General features: G+C 37.8%; 1 protein-coding gene across 1 annotated transcript; it reads left to right on the forward strand.

The window, feature by feature from the left end:
* Positions 1-66: 66 nt before the first annotated feature.
* LOC125241727 lies at positions 67-21,180 on the forward strand. Its single transcript, XM_048150337.1, has 14 exons — positions 67-345; positions 613-1,255; positions 2,998-3,089; positions 3,390-3,546; positions 4,419-4,544; positions 9,401-9,477; positions 10,462-11,914; positions 11,997-12,076; positions 12,501-12,660; positions 13,430-13,560; positions 13,646-14,217; positions 18,383-18,505; positions 19,661-19,768; positions 20,687-21,180. Exons 1-14 carry the CDS (start codon positions 205-207, stop codon positions 20,769-20,771), a joined length of 3,948 nt encoding a protein of 1,315 aa, XP_048006294.1. The 5' UTR covers positions 67-204; the 3' UTR covers positions 20,772-21,180.
* The last annotated feature ends 1,913 nt before the right edge of the window (positions 21,181-23,093 follow it).

Below are 23,093 nucleotides of genomic sequence, written 5' to 3' on the forward strand. Positions count from 1 at the left end.
ATTTTTTTTATGAATGCAATATTATTCTGTCAATGTCAAACAAAACTAACATGTTTTGCCGTTTTCTCCATTAAATTTATATATTTTTTCGTGCTTGTGCGTGCAAGAATTGCAAATAGTGTCCGGTATAAGATCTCATTGAATACACACAAAAAATATTGTACTTACAAAAACATGACAATACTGAAACTTTAGTCTAAAACGATGGCGGAAGAATCAAAACCAAACCAATCGAAACCAAAAAGTTATGAGAATGGATGGATTGTTTGTCGCTCTCAAAAGCGGCCGGGATTGTTGTACGACTTCAATACCTTGACAGGGGAAGCCCAATGGCGAGATCCTGACGTAAGTTGTTTTGAACTATTGTATTTATAGCAGAGTCGACACTTTGAAATAAAGGCTTTTGTCCATGGTTTTTTGCCTTGTTAAATCGTCAACTACGCGCCAACTGCAGCTTCGGAGTGTAGTTCCCATACAAGTTGCAATTGGGTTACTGTCCATCTGTATCAACCCTTACATCATTATCAAACAAGTGTCTTAAAAGTGGATGTACCATTTTAGTCATAAAGTAAATAAGTAGTATTTATATTTATATGCTGCTTTTATTTTCAGAAAAGTGATACTACCATTGTAGATAAAAATAAGGTTCCTTTTGACTGCCATGAACCAACTGAACCTCCAATGGAGCCTAAACTTCATAAGCAGCCAAAAGTCACCCAGAGCAGCTCTGCCCCAAACATTTACAATAAACAGATTATAAATAATCAGTTTCCAGCTAAACCATTTGCTATAGCTCCCTTTGGCAATTCAGCTTGTGCTCCATATGGCCTGATAGACCCCAACAACAGTATGAATGTGAATACTATGAGTGCTACACCTGCAGTTTGGGTAACAGCACCACCAACACCTCAAGTCTTACTTGGGGCCTCAGTGACACCTCTGAACCAGCTAATTGCTTATGGAGGCCTAGATAACATACAGTTACAAAACTCCTCACTGACATTGAGCAATAGGTTTCAAGTTTTAAACCAATTAAACACTGGTAGTCCACTTGGTATGAATATGCAACATGAGGATACAAGTAACCATGAAAGTTATAGCTACCAACAGCCGCATCAAAATTATAATAAACCCTGCCATAAAAACAACCACCAAAGACCTGTAATAAGCAATTTAAATAGACATACTGATCTAAGAAGTAAACTGAGTAGCAGAAAAAGGCAGGACCTTGAGGCTAAACCTCATGCTACTAAAGGTAAGATAATTTCCGAAATGTTAACTTTTTCTTTACTGATTCGGTTAATGTGAAACTTTTAACACAAACTAGTACCTGAGTACCTCCAAAGTAATTTTTGGATGTCTTAAAAAAAATATATATATATTATGGGCCCCAGTTCCGCTTATTGTCTGATCTATCACTGTCTCTTGTATCCCCAAAGCATTATAACATTTATTCTTATCTTATTAATCACATCTTGAAAAGTTGGCACTGTGACCTAATGGAAATGTGGACCATCTAGGACTGTGGTCAAATAGGAAGATGGATGAGATAGGGAAGTGACATAATAAGATTGTGGATAAATCAGTTCCAAGAATAGATTTTTGTAGGCATCATTATTGGTTGCGAGAGGTAAAGCCTATAGGTTACTTAACCCTTTTTTAGGGTTCCGTAGTCAACTAGGAACCCTTATAGTTTCGCCATGTCTGTCTGTCCGTCCGTCCGTCCGTCCGCGGATAATCTCAGTAACCGTTAGCACTAGAAAGCTGAAATTTGGTACCAATATGTATATTAATCACGCCAACAAAGTGCAAAAATAAAAAATAGAAAAAAATGTTTTATTAGGGTACCCCCCCTACATGTAAAGTGGGGGCTGATTTTTTTTTTCATTCAGACCCCAACGTGTGATATATTGTTGGATAGGTATTTAAAAATGAATAAATGTTTACTCAGATCGTTTTTTTATAATATTAATATTTTTGGAAATAATCGCTCCTAAAGGAAAAAAAGTGCGTCCCCCCCCCCTCTAACTTTTGAACCATAAATTTAAAAAATATGAAAAAATCACAAAAGTAGAACTTTATAAAGACTTTCTAGGAAAATTGTTTTGAACTTGATAGGTTCAGTAGTTTTTGAGAAAAATACGGAAAACTACGGAACCCTACACTGAGCGTGGCCCGACACGCTCTTGGCCGGTTTTTTAAAGTCTATCTTATATTATTAATTACTCTCCAATTAACTTAAAAAAATATTACCATATTTTATTAAGACTTGAAAATCGCAAAAAACATTTTTAAAGTATCCTTTCACTTAATCAGGCAAAAACAACATTAGCTATTTTTTATGTTAATCTATAGATTGCCTGTGCATGACGTCAATCTAATTGAACACGTAAAGTTCATTATGTCAGTGATTGACTCGACATAAGGTTAGGGTGGCAAAAGTAAAAAAAAAATATTACAAACATTTTAAATCGAAAATATGTAGTCATCATATTTTAATACCCAAAATCTATAAACATTGGTCTCTTATGTCAAATACTATCCTGTACTGTACTGTATCTTTTGCTGAGGTGTGCCAATAAAGAGTATTCTATCTATCTATTTATCTACTACAGTAAAACCATTTATTGGGTCAAATTCGATATGAGTCTAGTAGCCTATTACTGCTAAGCTTTTGTTATTAATCTAAAATTAAAGTAGGAATTAGACATTTTTTGACAATCTGCGGCCCCGAACCTGGCCCTGCTCAAACGGTATCACCAGGCTAGGGGTCGCGGGGTTGGATAACGGCCGGTAGCGGTAGGGCTAGCAATCACCGGATCGCCAAGCCGTCCACAAAAAGACGGCGTCAGACCGCCCCACATGGATGGGGCGCGCCCCGACACAGCCCCCACCGCCCAGCGCGGAAGGGGCCACTCACACCCCAGCAGGGGTGTCGAACGACAACTCACTCACTTTTTGACAATGTTAGTTTGGTTTACTAATAAATATGTTCAGTTGCAGAAAAACCTGTAGTCAAAAAGGAAGAAGCATTAGTTATTATGACAGAAGATGAACTAAACCCAGATGATAATGATGAATGGTTGCAGGTAATGATGTTACAAAGCTGCTGCTTTTCTTGTTTTATTTTTTTCATAAGCCCAATTTATATTTAGCATCTTGTGCATTGTATTGTATTCATGAAAAGTAGCATTTTTTAAACAACCAAGCATTCTTTCATGCTAGTATAATTTATTTAGTATTATTTATATTATAATTTTATGTCTAGCATGTTTAACAGTGCCTTAACCTAGTATAACTATAAACTATAAATAAACACATGAAGATTTTTTTTATACAAATATAACATACAATCCTAAAGTCATTATAAATTCCATTAATCTTATAAGGCACACACTGATGGTGAAGGAAAACAGTTGAACATGGACATTGAGAGCTTTTGGGAGTTGGCTGATAGTGGCATAAGTTGTGACTACTGCTACATTATACCCACCACTAGAGTTCTACTCAACAACATGCGGTTTTTGAACAGTCTTGTGGTATCAGGTTAGTATACACTATACATATTCCTTGCCTAGAATAAAAGAATTACTATAATTAGACAGGTAAACAATAGGTTAGTTTCCTACTAGTCAAATCAGCTTCTTTTAAGAACTGTCAAAACGATTTGCTAATATGGAATTACTATGAAATACAGGAGTGACGTCACGGTCAATTCATTTACTTTATAGAGTCTTCTTCTTTTCTGTCTCTTCTGAGTCTGAGTTCTTTTTGACTTATTAAATAGAAATTATGTTTAAACATAACTATTTTCCATATTTTTCTTCTAATTATGGGGTGCTTTACTTCGTGCACTGCGTAAAATATTTTAAGTATAGGAAACTAGCCTATTATGAAGCAACTGGCGTAAGGCGTAAACATTCATTGGCGAAAGAGAGAAAACATGCTTTGTATAAAAGCATGTTTTCTCAGACTCCTCTGTTGAAAAGCTTTAATTTATTTGCAACACATGTATTTGCAATCGTAAATTCCTATTATCACTGCAATATTTATAAAACAAAAGGGGCAGGAAAAAAAATCTGGAATAAACATTTTTCCACGGAAAATGATTGATCTGTTGAGCCACCAATAGCTGGGTCCACACAGAGCGAGGCACTGTGCTCACGCGGCAATTGTCCAATGTAGACGTGCCTTGGCCGAGGCAGGTTGCTTGGCTAAGCAAAAACCACCCACTGCCTCTGCCAAGGCAGCCTCTGCCTCTGCCACGTTTGCCGCGCGAGGAGTGCGAGGACATTGCCTCGCGACCTGCCTCACTCTGTGTGGACCCAGCTATTGAGTTATTAGGAAATGCAAAATGTATCATCATCATCATCATCATTATCATGATTCATGACCGTTATTTCAACATTGGCCTGTAGACGATCGACTTCGCTTGCTGACACCGCGTGACGTGGTGCGCTCGCTGCGTAGCGCGGCCTTTTCCTGCCACAGCCGCTTAGCAGACTACGCGAGCCGCGCGAGGACGTTCGCCATTCGCCAGATGAGTAAGTACTCTGTGACTGTACCTTTGTTTTCAATACATGTATATGTGTGACTGTACAATCTCAACTAACATTTTGAGGTCGTATAAAGGTATATACGACCAAATTTTGTGGTCGTATAAAGGTCGAGTAAACGTTTATACGACTTAAAGTCGTATAAAGGTTGAGTAAAGGTAGCCATTATACCACTTTTAAAAAAAAAATCCTCCAGGCCTTCAAAATAGGTATCCACTTCAGCTTGGACCTCGTCGTTGGTCAAAAATTTCTTACCACCCATGTGTTTTTTTTAAGTTTGGAAATAAATGGAAGTCCGATGGTGCCAAATCGGGTGAATAAGGCAGATGCGGCAATAATTCAAACCCGCAATTATGAATTTCTGCCATTGACTTTAGTGACGTATGCACGCGTGCATTGTCCTGGTGGAAAAGAACTTTCTTTGTCAGCACTCCAGGTCTTTTTACTTTCAAAGTCGACGTAAAAGTCGACGTAATCGACGTAAAAGTTCGCAATAATAGTCCGAGTTTATAGTCGTACCTTTTTGGAGATAGTCAACCATTATTACACCCTTTGCGTCCCAGAACACTGATGCCATAACTTTATTTGCCGACAAAATGGCCTTTGCCTTTTTGGGTGGCGGAGATCCAGCACGAACCCACTGTTTTGATTGCTGTTTAGTCTCGGGCGTATAAACCTCAATCTAGTTGCATAGTTGTCGTATAAGAGTCGCGAATTCGACTTAAGGTCGAGTAGTGGTGTAATATACGACCTTTATACGACTTAAAATCGAGTAATTGTCGCTTAAAGGTCGTTAAAATAGCTTATTTCTTATGAATTCAACATAAAAAGTTCTGCGTCGGCGTCGGTGTTGTTTATTATAGCAAGTGGCGAAAGACATCTTTGAAAAAATAAGGCAAGTCGCCATATTGTTTTCAATTATCAAATATTAGGTTATGAGATAGGAGACGAGAGTGAATTTAATACCGGTAAACTATTGCGCAGCCAAATTTACTGATTATAGTAGAGGAGTTGTACGAGCATTTGTATGGGAGGGGTCATAATAATTCCCACAGAACCGAAGTTTGGTTTTTTTAGTTCTTTGTGTGTGTCTTTTCGACATACTAAAAATATAGTAAAATATATTTATGCAAAATGCGTTTTTTCGACCGCCAAAAGTTGTATGAAAAATTACTATGGAAAAAAAAACCTAAAATTTAAAAATCGTCTCTGGTATCAATTTATGGGGAATTGGGCGGCAAAAAATATATGGCGTTGATGTTTAGCAAAAACATAACAATTTTTCACTATTTTAGTAAAATAAAAAATGATAAAAATCAAAAATTTGATGAAAGGAAGTAATTAAAACATAAATTTCAGCAATGTAATTTTTTTCGTATGTACCACACCATGATAAATACAGGTACGATCCGCCTGGTGATAAGCAGTTATAGTAGCCTATGACGCCTGCCACTCTAGAGCCTCCACATGCACGTTGCTGGTCCTTTAGGGTACCTTTCCACTAGAGATGCGCTACGTGATAGTGTTTGATATCCACCAATCATGTTCACTGTTCACAAAGCGTAGCGCTAGTGGGGTTCGACTAAGCTGATTGTGGATATCAGACGCATCCATAACACATCTCTGGTGGAAAGGCATCCTTAACAGTCCTTAGCTAGCTCGCAGGATAAGGAGCGTCCGCGGGAGAAAAATCCTCCTATTGCGGTAACCGTATTTACAATAAACTTGTATTTTGGTGGGGTTCAATGTAAGTACATAAATTGTCGCATCCCAAACAAAAACTGTCGATAAAGCATTATATTGAACACGAGAGTAAACCAAAACCTAATAATCATCGGTATTTCTAGTCATAAATCTGCGCATCCACACACCCTGGACCCGTATATGGTCGCACACTGCGGCTTCTTCTTCTTCAATCTAGCGTTTTCACGGCCTAGCGCCAGGGTCCGCTTTCCTGCTCAGTCTTCTCCACTTTGTCCGGTCTTCAGCATCCTTAGACGTGAGATTGTTCTCTTGCATGTCCGCTCCCACAACGTCCAGCCAGCGCTTCTTTGGGCTACCGGGGCCGCGTGACTTAGAGCCTTGGACAGCGAGATTAAGGCTTCTGTTTTCGATGTAGGCTTAGGAGGATTTTTCTCCCGCGGACGCGCGTTATCCTGCGAGCTAGCTGAGGACTGTTAAGGGTGCCTTTCCACCAGAGATGTGTTATGGATGCGTCTGATATCCACAATCAGCTTAGTCGAACCCTTCCCACTAGCGCTACGCTTTGTGAACAGTGAACACGATTGGCGGATATCAAACACTATCACATAGCGCATCTCTAGTGGAAAGGTACCCTAACGGGCCAGCAACGCGCATGTGGAGGCTCTAGAGTGGCAGGCGTCATAGGCTACCGTGACAGTTTATCACCAGGCGGATCGTATCCGTATTTACCATGGTGTGGTACCTATGAAAAAAATTACTTTGCTGAAATTTATGTTTTAATTGCTTCTTTTGATCAAATTTATGATTTTTATAATTTTTTATTTTACTAAAATAGTGAAAAATTGTTATGTTTTTGCTAAACATCAACGCCATATATTTTTTTGCCGCCCAATTCCCCATAAATTGATACCAGAGACGATTTTTAAATTTTAGGTTTTTTTTTCCATAGTAATTTTTCATACAACTTTTGGCGGTCGAAAAAACGCATTTTGCATAAATATATTTTACTATATTTTTAGTATGTCAAAAAGACACACAAAGAACTAAAAAAACCAAACTTCGGTTCTGTGGGAATTATTATGACCCCAAACGCTACATCTCCTCTACTATTATACTAGCCTAGGTTTATAACTAATTTTTGATGCGCCAGTAAAATTCTTAAGCATTTAATAATTATTAGTGACAAATTATGAATTAGTTGCCTTATACGACACTTATATGACTTAAGGTTGTATAATTTAAATGTATGAATGCTCTGTTGTCTGAAACTTAGTGGGCATAACGATACTTCTAGGGTGCACTATAAAAATAATAAATCCTTAATAAATACACAAACCATAAAATAACATATTTGGGGCGTTATTTGGGAAAAGTGTATTTATTATCATTCTAGTTTTACGACATATTGGCATAAGTTGTATAAAGGTTAACTTGACAACTTCTATTCGACTATTGGTTGTATAAAGGTCGTATAAAGGTATTATATGCTACTTAAACACGTATAATGGTTGCCCCAGTAACCGCTATTCGACGTTCTATAAGGCACACTATTACGACATTTAAGCGACTATTGGTAGTTTAAAAGTCGCATAATGGTAACCCATACTTCAAATTGTCGTATAAAGGTCGTCGTAGTACCCACTATACGACGTCGTATAAAAAGGTAGAATAAACGTTTATACGACCTTGCTATACGACCATAAGTCGCACCGATGTTTAAGTTGTATAATTTACTATTACTCGACCTAAGGTCGTATTGACGACTGCTATACAACTTTTATACTACTTAAGGTCGTATAGCTGCTTGCTTATACGACCAAATTGTTCCCTGGGAATGTATATCATTAGTATCATCGCCTATGTATCATACCACGCGACGGGTTTTCCACCGTGATACAACCGGTTCACTATTTTTTTTTGTCCATGATAGTTTCTAAACCATCATCCGACTAAGGGACCATCCACACTCATAAGACGCATGTCTCGGGGCGCGCAACGGACGTCTCTACCACGCCGCCTGAATGTAATTCAAAAAACATCTCCTCAGTACATTTTGTATAGGAAGGACGTAAGACGCGCCCCAGGCGGCGTGGCGGTGGCGTGGCGCGCGCCGCGCCGCCTGGGGGCCGTTGCGCGCCCCGAGACACGCAACGCTTAAGTGGGAACGCTGCCTAAGTATGAAACGCGAGGCGATGACGACGACGGACAAAACAATTTTTTTCACGTGTTTCGTTGAATGACATTCTTCAACCCACCAACAAAGTATCAGCTGACTGCTGATGCTGCTAACCACAATACGAAGTATCGCGTGGGAGGGGATTGGTCATAGAAACCTGTTCGTGGCTCGGGGTTTATAACATTCCACGACTCTTTTATTTCCGAACATAACCACAGAATATATAATAGTACAAGTACAGAAGGCCCACTGCTTTGATGTTCACGAAATGCCGCCTTTTTAAATGCCTACAAAATTCTAACAAAGAAACGAGCCGCACGTGCGCAGCTTCGGATGATAGGGTTGCCTATGGTTTAAAACGAATTAATTCTCAGTTAAAATGTTATACTATATATTCAAGTCTTGGGTACTTTCTAGGTATATATACAGTATTTATATATTTTATTTAAGCCTTCAGCATAACAAGCCTTATTGGACTCTTCCGTGGGACTTAATTAATAAGATCTCTGTAAGATTGTCCTATTTTATTCATGATGTCTATTTAACTAAGCATTATTAGCCATTCCACACGTGGACATCGCATATGAACCCTAAAAAGAATTCGCGACGTAATGTAACAATAGAAAGTGCGAACGTGCGTTCCGTGAGAACGCGCGCCACCCCTGATTAAGCCGCGAACTCGCGGCCGCCAGCATGTACTTGTAGCGTGGCGATAGAATCGCGGAGTGAGCCGCCCCTGACATAACTTATTTTAGTAAAGTTTAGAATAGACTAAAAGAAGTCTCCCATAATGTAACACATGGTTTTTAAATATGTAAAAGTATTATTGAGAGCTTGTAATGTCCCACTGGTGTCCTGTTGCTGTAAAGGCCATCATTCGCTTCTCTTCCATTCCTCTATATAAATGCATATTTAATTTTATAACCCGTGTTTCATGTATAAACCTTGAATTTTTGGTTTACAGGAAAAATTCCTGATAATTTAAAGGATGCTCGTAATGTTAAATCCTGTTTGGAATTAATTGCTCCTAATATACACGTGGTAAGTACATACAACATCTACTTAACTGTGATTTATTTAGTTTAGCCCTGAAAGACTTGTCCGCACTCGGTGTATCCAACTGGCGTAAAGTGGCGCAGGATAGGGCAGAGTGGCGATCTCTTATGTCGGAGGCCAAGATCCTTTTTGGGTCGCTGAGCCAGTGAAGTAAGTAAGTAAGTAAGTTGTATGACAAAGAACAGAAACATTCATAAGTTAAAAGTAAGTCCAATCAGCAATTTGATGGCCTCGTCGCTAAGGGTGATCATGTCTTCTGGAGGTCCATTGGCATAGCGCGTTACAGGGAAATCCTCTATGTGATTTATTTACTAAATTAATCAATTACATATGGAATAGTGGGTGAATTCATACTCGTAACTGACACCGCCGAGCACAGGTGGGAATGTGGGAGTCTCATGTCATTTATAGTGCCAGCACAGAGAACCTCCTATAGAGTGGCAGTCTTGTATATTTGGTTCGCGATACGAGTCACCAGTGTTTGGGGTGCGAGGAGCGGGCGGGGAATGTGTTAAGCGCGCTGTGATTGGCCGTTTCAAGGACGGCGGGCAGTCGCGCCAGATGAAAAGGGACAGAAGTATGACTGTCCCTCTACTGACGCGTAAGTGGCCAATGTAAGTTGACCTATGCCGGCTCTGAATAAATTATAAATATGACTTATTTGTGGAATGTAATGCCGTCTGTTTTTAAATTTGAGCTTCTTGTTACCTTTCCACACCATTTCACACTACAGGTGGACATCTTTAAGGCATCAAAATACCCTTTTCCAATTTTTTTGTGCGAAAAACACGCGCTGCTTTCGGGTCTGTTACTTGGTCGATACTGATCGGGCACGGCGAGCGCCCGCGCTTATATCAGTGCAAATACTAGGAAGGCTGGCGACCGCGAGTCGTCTTGTAATAGATGTCTATAGGGGTTGGTCTGTGAGTGCCAGTCACGTAGATAATTTATTTTATCGATTGATTTTAGGTTCTTCTGGTCGAAGAAAAGGATATGTTGAATCTAGAATCTATCAATGATGGTACAATTACAGTTGCTGAACTAAAGCGGTATTTAACACGAAATTCAGCTCCGAAAGCAACACCTGTCCCCGGCATGCAGACTTTCTGCGAAAATATAAAAATAACAGTGCCAAATGTCGAGCCAAAGAGCTCACCACGAATAGCGGAACCAGAACCCCAAACCCAAGTACCAAACAGCCCAAGTAAATCTAATGCAACTACGAACTCGACCACTTTAGAATCTCCAAAACTTGATACTGAAAAATCTGGACTGAAAGAGATACAAATCCAAACTGATATAGTACCCCCGCCAGTAAAACGAACTGCAAACGCATGTGTACAGACGGATGATATTATAGAACCATGGATTGGGATAAAATCAAGTAAATATATAAACTGCGGAACGTCAATTGCCGGAAATGATTTGTGTGATACTGAGAAGCAAAACTATTTAAATGAAAATAAAACCATCGAAGTGACGAACAATACCAGTCGAAATGCGAACGCCGCAAATTATATGTGTAATAAGCAAACCAATTTCAATAGAGAAGCGGTGAATGGCGAAAATAATTTATGTAATGAGCAAACCAATTTCAATAAAAATAAAGCCGTCGATGCAGCGAACACCGCAATTACTTTGAGTGATAAGCAAACGAATTTGATTACAAATGAAACCAGTAAAGTGGTGAATGCCGCAAATCATTTGTGTGATGATCAAACCAATTTAAAATTTGCATCATCAGAAATAGGTCACAAAGAAATTAAAACCCGTTCTATAGAAAATACAGCTAAGGCGTCTAATGATAATAAAGCAACTTCAGCAGCGCCGCGAAGAATTAAACTAAAAAGGCTACAAAATTCAAATCCTACCGCTAGCACGGAGGGAAAACAATCATTCAAATGGCGCAGGAAAAAGAACACCCAGCAAACAACGGGGACCGATCACGAACTGGGCGGAACAAGCAGTAGCAACATCAGTACAAAGTCTTCCACCAGCAACTTAGTCCAACAAATGTATGACTTCACTGAGTGCAAGTTTAGCGACGTCAGTGCTGAGATGGTCGATGGATCCTCCACATCTGGTGTTCTTTCTAACTCCGTTTATTCAGACAAGCTTCCAATGCAAAAGGATTTAAATCCGGATCGAAGCATTGTAGTTTATGAGGTGACAAGCGATTCAATGACAGAGCGTCTTACCTTAAGGAGCGATGAGTGGATGTCACGTTTCGTGCAAATAATGGAAGAAGTTCTTTCTGAAGTGCTCCTACTGGACCCGCCTTTTGTAGACGCGACTTTGCCTCCTCCTTGGACTTTCTACGAGGCAACAGTATGCGTTAAACAGAAATTTGCAAATGACGCCAAAATCGTATATGCCTCCGACAAATTGGCTAAGTTCCTTTTGGACATAAATGATGATAGAGGTTAGTTGGCAAAATAAAATATAGCGTATTTAAAGTTATTATTCAAATTTATAAATTAAAATAATGTTTTTGTATGTTTCAGGAAACTTAGTGTCTACACTTAGCCCTACGGATTTCATGGAAATGTACACATTTGGCGTAAATTTAGTCAACAAACTGAAGGTACTGAAACTTGAATAGTTCATGTGCTCTGCTTACCCCTTTATGGGATACAGGCGAGATTAAATGTATGTATGTAAATTGAAGGTACTTACATAAAACACTTACACAATCTAAACTACATAATCTTAAAGAATTGTATTGTTTAACGACTGATACTCTTGATGCACGTTCATACAGCATTATATTATATCTACATTCATTCATTGAAATATTTGCAAATTTATAATAAAATAGAAGTTATTGCTATGAACCGCACCTTAAAATAATTTTAAATACATACATTGGCGCCTATGATTATTATTTTATTAGAATTATTTTTGGTACTCTGGATTTATGTTCGTAATAATCCATGTACATGGTCCGTATGTTTTGTAGTGTGTTAAAAACTAGTGTTATTAAATGTACACTGTTATGTTTTTTTTAGTCGGTGTTGAAAGATTGTGAAGATGTGCACATAGCATCTCAGAATTTATCTCAGTTGCTAAGCGAAATACGGGAGCCCAATTTAGACGAGTCCTATGACATGGAAACATTCAATCTGGATGACCCAAGCCACTCGCCTAGTTTTAGCGAAGCGGTGACAGGTAATCTATTTTTACAGAGTTTTACCAAGAAAAATGCTTTTGGGCTGTAAATACACTAAACTCAAAATACACTAGTAGTCAATATGCTACAATTTCAAAACGACCTTTGCTCATAACACACGAGACCCTAATTACTATATTCCCAAAAGGAACCTGTCCTCGATATGCACCATTCTCATTGCGTACTATTTCCAAAATACTATAATCCCAAAATACCCTAAATTATCTCCACTCGGAAGTGCACCTCCACGAGTATTTTGGCACTTCCGAGTGGAGATAATTTAGGGTATTTTGGGATTATAGTATTTTGGAAATAGTACGCAATGAGAATGGTGCATATCGAGGACAGGTTCCTTTTGGGAATATAGTAATCTCTCTCTGTCTCTCAAGGTCTCGTGTGTTATGAGCAAAGGTCGTTTTGAAATTGTAGCATATTGACTACTAGTGTATTTTGAGTTTAGTGTATTTAGCCCAAAAGGAAAAAATGGAATAAACCGAGCTATTTGAGTTAAATTGTAAACAAACTGAATTTTATTTTAAGGGAAAATCATCATGTTCCTAAGAGCCAGGCTCTTATCTGTGGAGTAATCGCCATTTCTTTTTTTTCTTCTCTTTTTTGAGTTCCAGGTGTTGATCTTCTTTTTAACTTGGTCCAAAAACGCGCACCTCGATCTTTAAGTGAAAATCTTATTTGAACTATATACCTCTTGAGTCCCAGGGCATTTATTCTAAAATATCATTTAAATTTAAAAATCTTGTTTATATACAGATATGTCGACAATAATCTCCGGCTTCCCACCTATGCAAGTCAACAACAAATCGCCTAAAAACAAAGAGAAAATTCTGTCGAGCAACAACTCTCCCGCAAGATATAGTCTGAGGTCAACTCGCTCTGAGCAGGTTCGTAGATGCAATAACTTTTCTTAAACAACTTAAAAAAAAATTATTTTCTCTTATTTCAACTTTTATAATATGTTCATTTCAGAAGAAGAAAGAAGCGGAGCCACAAGCTGATGTTGTGTCTAATGAAAACCCAAAATACACTTTGTTTTCTAGTCTTGGCCTGCAAAAAAAAGATATCCAGCTGGATACTAATATTATTAAGACTATTATTAATTATCCTAAAGACCAACAGCCTAAACCACCTACACCTTTATCTTCACCGACACCTGAAGCTTCCGAGATTGCACAAGTCGCCAAACCAAAGATTGTTAGAAATTTTAATATATGTCCCGAATGGGAGAAACGATTAAAGGACAAAGTCTGTAATAATGCCACTGACAATGACGATGACCATTTTCCGTCCGTCGAAGTTGATAATGTAGCTGAAAATTACATGCCAGAAGATGTGGGATTTGCAGAAGACGTTGATTTCACGGAGGACGGTTTTACTATCAATGAACCTTACTGCGAAGGTCTGTCAGAGACGATGAATATGGATGTTGACCTGAACTATAAACGTATACAATCGCCGAATGCTGAAAGCAAATTGAAACTGGTTATTAGGAGAATAACGTACAAATACCGAAGATGGCTAATAGATTTGCAAACATTCTGGTAAGACTTACGTTTTAAGGTTATACTTAGTATAACCTTAAAACTTGCAATAAGTAATATCACTTTAAAAACATAGACAATTACCCAGATATAAAAAAGTGGTCCAACTAAAGCTCAGCGAAAACTTTGACGAATTTTGGTTGGCTTTGACTTATTGAAAAATAATCTTTCATTTTTACACAAAGACGTAGGTACAAAGTGCCTAAAAGATGATCGCTTTTGTTTCCGTTTGCTCACTGTACTTTGTAACAGAACAAGCGTCTATGACGAGGAAATGGACTCGTTATTACATAAAAAACTTACGGCGAATCAACTTTTCCTTGGCTAACTTTTTGGTGCATATTTCCTTCGGGATTTCATTGAATATTTTAACAAATAATATCTGTGATGGTTAATCATATGTTTAGTTATGTCATCAGTCATAGAAATCACTATAATTCGATGCACAACTTATTGGAAAAAGCTTATTTACAAACTATATTCACATGGATGGATTGTTGACACTAACAATCTGATCTGTCAAACGAATGGCGTTCCGATATTGCGTCTTGGTTCCAATTACAAGTCAGAGGTAATAATCACTAATATTGATTATTATACTCCTTGAGTATATCATTTAACGTAATATTAAGTAACAAATGAGATATTTCATTGCGAATTACTTCTATCTTATAAATCTTTTTCAAAATAATATTTACGTAAAAGTATTTATCGATTTACTTAACGCTCCATTATTGGACTACATAGGTATCAATTCCAATAGCTATGTCTCTTTCTAAAACAGCTGCAATCTGCACGTGTTAATAGGCAAACATCCGCGTGATGATCGTGAACTTTATTACGTAGGGCGTATGACTTAGTAAACAAAGCATTTATGATCTTTTTCTTATGTGCGCGATTTAATAGCCGCCTAGTCGGAGATACGTCGGAGATAGGTCGGATGTCGGAGAAACGTCGGGGATAGGTCGGATGTCGGAGATACGTCGGGGATAGGTCGGAGATACGTCGGATGTCGGGGATAGGTCGGAGATACGTCGGATGTCGGAGAAAGGTCGGAGATATGTCGGATATAGGTCGGAGATAGGTCGGGGATAGGTCGGATTTAAGTCGGAGATAGAATTTATAAAAGGGTCGGAGCGATCCGACGCGCGTCATTCTTAAAATATCTACAAGACTAACAGTGTCTCTGGCTTTCGTGTGTTATACTGGTGAGTGAAGTTGTTCTGCTATTATTTCTCTGTTTGTTTTTACTTGGAAATTATTCTAAGTGATTGTAAACTTTGAAATTGTGTCTCTATTTGATTGTGCGGGGACAATATCGTCGTACAGTTGAACTTAGACCTATGGTGGAATTGCTTTACTGTCAGTTGTGGGGTTATTTTAGTGTTCTATTTATAGTGTAGTGTTACATTTAAATTGATGTGTATAGTGAAGTTTTCTGTGCTTTGTTTCATGAGTGCCGTTAAGCAATACAAAGACTGGGTCGATGTATGGCTGGTGCTTGGAGATAAGTCTGTGTTTGGTTTTGTAGGGAGTAATTCTTGCAAAACTAAGCTTTGATTATAGCACGTAAAGGAAACTTCACTCGTTTGTTTAGTTGGTTAGTAAAATTGAATTTAGTAATTTTCTATGGGGTTATTTTGTGAAAGTTATAAGCCAGATCATTGTTTGTGACAGACTGTTGTCCGGCTAGGCGCTTCTTCCCTTACGGTGTCAAATAAGAGGCGTTTAGGGGTCTTTTTGTTCCAAGTGGAGGGCTTGGGCGCTTTTATTTACTTACAAAAGCGTATTTTCTCACCGGTCTCAAAGAGTCCAACTGTTAGATGGAAGTGAGGACTTTCACGATTGACGAAAGACATTAGGAGTAATCCTTGCTCACTGAAGTCGGCAGTATTTGAGGCTGGGGTCCTATATTTATATATATTTATTTACTCGGTGCTCTAGTCCATGCTGGCGTTGGTCGCTGGGGATTTCGGTTGTGATCGATCCACATCTAAGTAAAGTTGATCGCAGCTGGGTCTCCCATGTGGCTGGTACTGGTGTGTCCTGGAATACTGGATATATACACGGATAGGGCGATCTACTCTCTGCTACCCTAGCCCGCGGGCAAAAGCAGAGGGGGGGGTCTAACCAACTCAAGCCTATAGGTTGCCTATCTCAGCTTCGCTGGCTGAACTGTACAGTTCTAGTAGGGATACACTTGTACATATTCTGAACACAAGATCTATGGTAAGTGAGGGTCTGTGTTTCAGATATGTTAGAGTAGGAAAAACAATAGGAGTAGGGTAGAGTCACACACTATTTCTATGAAAGTAGAGTTCTATTATGATTGGTTTTAAATTATAATTGGTCAACGTGTATTGTGGAGAAATAATTTAACTACTACTATTTATATGGTTTTAATGGACTTTAAATGTAGTGTTTATTATCTTAAAATATGTGGTAAAACTGGTAATTTATAAAACCTTTTATTACTTAATTTATCTGAGTGAAATTAATAATTGTGGTAGCAATTTCTGATTCTTCGTGTAGCATCGAGCCAGTGAGTGTTGCTAACTAGTTTTTCAAGGTAAATTCTATCAAGTTGGTTAGGGAAACAAACTATACTTTGTAATAAAAAGCATAGGTTTGTTATAGGGCCCAGTGGCATGCGAGCGCCGTCCACTGATGACAAGTCAAAAGCTTCAAGGAGTTACTAGACTTACTTACTTCGTTCTCAGTGGTAGCAACTACTCGGAGCCTTGATGATACATTAGAAGGATCGAGAAGTTATGGTCTATTAGCAGTATTGGGGAAAAGGGGGTTTAGCTAGGGAAAAAGAAACAAAATAAAAGGGGGGGTTAGTTAGTAGATAGATAGCCCTTCTGGCTTGGCATAGGACTCTCAATAAAGCAGTTTGATTGAGATTAAGGATCCTATTCCGCAACGCAAGTTCGTACCCAAGCCAGGATCACTAATAGAGCGTAGCGGTTGTTTTCCAAAATATTTTTTAATATTTATTTCATGTATGTTTCACTCACTAACTTCTATACTAAAAATTTCTTCATTACGTCATTAATTTTCTCACATATAACTTTCTAGGCCTAAATCTGATAAAATACTCTTCTATAACACTATATTATTATGCTACAATAACCTTTATTCTTCTTTAAAATATAAATAAATAAAATTTTAAATATTAGTCAAAAATACAGCTGATACTCATTAAAGGATCTAGGTTATTGCGGATCACATCGAAGGGTTCTACTTATTCACGCTAGACGATCACAAGGCCAAATTTACGGGGTATATTTAAAGGGGGGTTAGCTATACTGTTGGTTAGACAAGTAAGTAAGTAAGTAAAGGTGAGCGGAGGTTTAGTTACAACTTCACTACATATTTGATAGTTCCCGTTCAAGGCAGTTTACTGTAACCAATGAGAATCTAGTATTATTAGAGAGTTACTGTCAAAGTAAAATGTGTCATCACAGTGCATATACCGCATATACGGCCATCTCTCGACATAAGCTTAAAACTTTTGAACCTCAGTTTTGTCAATTTGTCCCATATTCTTAGCTTGATATGTGTTAAAATGTCAAATATTAATATTAGCGCCATCTAGCTGAGCGTCTCCCAAAGGTGTAACGCCATCTAGTTCACCGTACCTATTTCTTTATGGTTCTGGGGTACGTTTTTTTCTTAGACTATCTGTCTAAACGGAGTTACATATCATCACTACTTTGAAAAAACTTGTATCTTCGTCTGTCAATGAAAAGAAAATTGTAGTATGGTATGATTTTTTTGAAATGAACGTTTCTAAACAATGGTATTGTTCCTTTCGCGTTGAGCGGGTGCTTCCGTGCTAAGACAACAAGATAGTTTAACAAGCAACTGTATGTATGGAATGCATATAGACTTACTGCGTTTTAACTTTGAGGAGCAGCGTGAGATACGATATTTTTTCAAAGTAGGTAGTGACGATATGTCTTTGCTGTAGCTGATGTGATGTATAACTACGTAACCCTACACTGAACATGGTCCGGACATGCTCAAGGCTGTTAACATCGTTTCATTGCAATTCATCATACTGAAACAGTTTATTTTAAGAAAGTTCATCCTTCATCAGCAGATTGTACTTGCTATTTTTATGAGTTCACTAAACAGTTTGTATGTGTGTATATTTCAGCGAGGCTACAAATGCTGCCATCAAAAGTCCTGACTACCAGCAACATGAATACCAAGCTAACGTGATGGAAAAGATAACGAAAGTCGGTGAACATGCGAACAGTGTGTGTCGCCGTTTGAAATGGTATGTACTTTTTTTACATTATGAGGTAAATCCATCTAATTTATCTTGTTTAGATGTCTGTCTTCGGAAAACGCCTTTATTTGTACTCAAATTAAGATATAATAAAGTCAAGTATAAGATATAATAACCACAGTATAATAAAGAGTACTATCGTACAGTATGGCTACTCCTGCTCCTGGCTGAAAGTGCCGCCCACCCACTCTCGGTTACCTGACAGTTACCGCCTGTCAAAAACGCGAACAGTCGACTTGTCATATTTCACTCATACCAGCATAGTACGTGTTCACCTACACGAGCTTAGACTGTGTGATAGGAACACGCCTCTTTCATATATATTATTTGATCGCCAGTGTTTGAGGTGGGGTTTAATAGTTAATTCATGGTAAACATATAATTATTTAATTATGCCATAATCACTTCGCTTCATTAAGACGATGCAGGAGGGTTCAATTTCTCCATACAAACGCTCTCGACTATTTCCTCCCTGGTTTTTGAAGATAGAGCAATTATTTTTTCAACACAGATTATTATTATTTTTATCTGTGTCGAGTGTGTCGGACCGTTTTGACTTTTTTGGTATTTTTATTTTTAAGGACGCTAGAGCCAATCAAAAAATGCCGAAAACGGCATTTTTCATTATGTCGCAAAAAAAGGTGTGATACTCAAGATTGGTAACAAATAGCCAAAAAAACTAAACGGTCCGACACAGATTATTTCATTGTTATTCAGATTCTCAAATTTCGTTCCGATTGATTAAGTTTTGAAGGAGGAAACAGTCGAGAGCGGAACCTTGATAAAGATTTTTTCGCAATATCTTTTAACTGACTTGTTCTTAATGGACATTTTGTTTTCGACAAATCTAGTTAATAACATTAGTATATTTAACTAAAATTCCCAAATTGAAAGGGGGCTTCTTTCCATTTTAGCAATTTCGCTCCTGTAGCGTCTTAATAAAAATTAGTACCCACTGACTATGCAAACATCCCTTTTCTTATTTATTTCGCCTGGAGTTAGTTATTATCTTTATAAATTATACAAAGAGGTGACATTTTCAATGCGAAGTACCTCTCTTATCTTTTGTGTGAAAGAAAAGCTGATTGAAAATTGAACTTTCAACTTTTCTCATAAGTTAAATTTTGTATGTTTTATATGCAGCATACTGAAGCGCGATCCCAATGTAACGAGGAACAAATACTGCGATATGTTGAAGAGTTACGGAATCATTGATTTTAATGTAAGCGAGTCTCAGATGGATGACTATCGGTAAGTAAAATAAACATTTTTAAGTCCGTTTTCGATAGTTATAAGTAAAACGTCCTACGTTTTCGAGATAGTATCTTTGAATAAATGACAAAGCGGCTCTATGTCACATTTTGTAAAGTAAATGTGAAATAAATGTCATATACAAAGAGAAAGTGACCAAGGCCTCCAAGTGTCCTCTGCTGGAATCGAACCAGCGTCCTCCGTTTACCGGACGGATGCCTGAACCACTTATCCATCGGATCATGAAGGCAAGGGTCGAAAATTCCAAGACATTTCCGAAAGTTTGTGGCACCCTCTACCATCTCTGAGGTAGAACAGTATGGTTCGACCTCCTAGCTGAATCAACTCAGGCAGGCAATCATGGACGCGCGATAAATGATATAACATCAGGCCGTCCCTTTTGCACTATTTGTAAGTGCGATACTGATGTTTTAGCGTTTATCGCGCCGCCATGTTATCGGTGCAGGTGATTACAAGTTAGCTAAGCGAGATGAGAGGTGTTTATAGTATAAATAGTAGCGCGACTACTTAAAAATACAAATTAAAATATTTTCTATTAATATAATTTAATTTGTTCTTAAATTGTTGTTGTTAACTTGTTGTTTTGTTCTTTAATTTGTTGTTTGTTTTGTTTCGTTTTATTTCAACCCCTTTTTGCCAAGAGTGGCACTGAAACTTGAGTAGTTCATGTGCTCTGCCTACCCCTTTATGGGATACAGGCGTGATTGTATGTATTGTATGTATGTATGTTGTTCTTAGAGTATTTTGTAAAGTGTTACTGAAGCGTGCTGCTGACCTCAACCGTTAAAAATATATTTACGGATACAGTACCAAATTGAAACAGAACTTAAAACGTCCAATAATTGAAAAATAAACTAGATTTATGTTTGCTTTAATTTACAATGTTTTTGGTTCCAGAGGAGAAATAGAAAAGTATTTGGAGCTGGCGGAACGACTATTAACATGCGTGTCGCGGCTGGCCGAAGCTGCCAAAGCGAAATGATGGCATTTACAATGTCTACTAGTTTAGTATTGAGGAGTTGTGACCGTAAGGGAACTCCCGATTTGTTCAGAGTACAGTACAGTACTGGGGGCACACTTATTGGCATTCGTAACTGCGTGATTTGCAAGTTTAGGTGAGGGCTGTGTTGTCACCCCAGTCGAAGGACCAAGTGTTCATGTGCGCTGTTTGTAGTAGTAGATTACATACAGGCCAGTAAAGTAATAAATGTCTCAGGTTAGATTTAATCTGCGGCAAAGGCCAACAAACCTCTGGTTTGAGGCTTTCTTATTTACTGAGCATGCTATTTTTCTGTTCGACGGAGCCGGGAAGCGGTAACTTCGTTTAGCACAGTGGCCTGATATTTGACGCTTTCCGGCCGGAGGACAGATAAATAATTTGTGGTCGCGCAATAAATGATCAAACATCAGGCCGACCCTTACAAACAGTGCTATAGGGACGGCCTGATGTTTTATCATTTATCGCGCGACCGTGCTTGCCTACCAGATTTCCTAATGTGTGACTTGTGTAAACTTTAGAAGTGGCATATTAAAGTGACCGTATTTTATATCCGTCTGTAAAGTTATGTTTTATTTTATGTTACTCATTTTATTTTTGTTAAAACTTTTAAATGTATGAAACTATAATGTTATGTTGAGATAGTCATAATGATAGGGCAATAACTATGCTTTTAAAATATAATGATTTCCTTATATTGTAAGAGTAATAAGTGCCATAGGTAGGGCTAATTAAGTAATTTCAGTAAAAGACCGGTCAAGACCGTGTCGGATCACGCTCAGTGTAGGGTTCCGTAGTTTCCCGTATTTTTTCAAAACCGGTTTAAACTATCAAGTTCAACAAAATAATTTTCCTAAAAATTCTTTGTAAAGTTATGGTTCAAAAGTTAGACGCAATTTTTTTAACTTTTGGAGCGATTATTTCCGAAAATATGAACAATACCAAAAAATGATTTTCGTAAACCCCTATTCATTGTTCAATACCTATCCAACAATATATCACACGTTTAGGGTTGAATTAAAAAAAAATCACTCCCCACTTTATGTGTAGGGGGGGTACCTACCCTAATAAAACATTTTTTTTTTCATTTTTTATTTTTGGCGTGATTGTTATACATAATTATTGCCACCAAATTTCAGCTTTCTAGTGCTAACGGTCACCGAGATTATCCGCGGACGGACGGACGGACAGACAGACATGGCGAAACTGTAAGGGTTCCTAGTTGACTACGGAACCCTAAAAAGGACGAGTAACTTTGCGTGTGATTGAGTTATTATTCTTGCGGCCCTTCTTCTTTTATGTGATCTATTACCATATAATTATGTTTATGCTCAAATGTAAAAAAAGTTTTTCTGGGTAAAATTGTCACTTATATCGCGTATCAGTATGTACATTACTTTTTTTATAATGCTCTAGAACATAAAGTAAAATTATCATACAACCCTTCTTCACTTACCAATACAGTTCAAAATCGGCCAAATAAGTTACCACTTCTGTAGTTTGCGGCCAGACCGTGGCATTCCGATCCCGACCGTCCCGAGTACTTTCGTCGTGTAAAAACACGGTAGAATAACCTAATTATATTGAATACTGGATATAATAATATGGAATATTGGATATTTTTGTATACTATCCTTGACCTGAACATGTGTGACTTTTTTGCCTGAAGGTCCTTGTGCTAGTTCGATAAGGAGCATTTTATAATAATTTTTGTTAAAATTTCAGGTCGCTTAATCGCTACTCGCTGTACCCTAGTTGTACAGGGTTATATTTTTTTTTTTCACTTGCTCGTAAATGGCAAGCACTGATATTGTTGCTGCGCACGCAGGTTGAATACATATGCATGGAAAACTTAGCCATAAGACCTACCTTGTTACCATATTCAAGCAAATAAAAATATTTCATTTCATTTCACGCTGCAACTGCATACGCTGAGATGTAATGAGCTATATTACAGCTCACGGGCGTAATATATAAAGAAATATGTTACGCCCGTGAGTGATTGAATTTTTTACTTGTAATATTTTTTAAAATAGTATAAATTGAGTTTATCACGGGCGGTAAAAGGATTTGTCATTAAAGCCGTTCCCTTATTTACCCTGCCCTTAGTGTATTATTTTCAAAAATATTATAAGTAATAGCCTAAAGTGAACCCTCTCTTGTAGTGTACAATATGTATGTTACTATTCGCCAGATAAATATGTGATGCCCTTGTAAGCTCTACATACTTACTTGTAATATTCAGTCCATACGGAAATTAAGTCGATGCAAAAATGCAAACTAATTATTTATATAATTTACTATGCA

Source organism: Leguminivora glycinivorella, chromosome 2 (genome assembly GCF_023078275.1).
Source record: "Leguminivora glycinivorella isolate SPB_JAAS2020 chromosome 2, LegGlyc_1.1, whole genome shotgun sequence".
Lineage (NCBI taxonomy): Eukaryota > Metazoa > Arthropoda > Insecta > Lepidoptera > Tortricidae > Leguminivora > Leguminivora glycinivorella.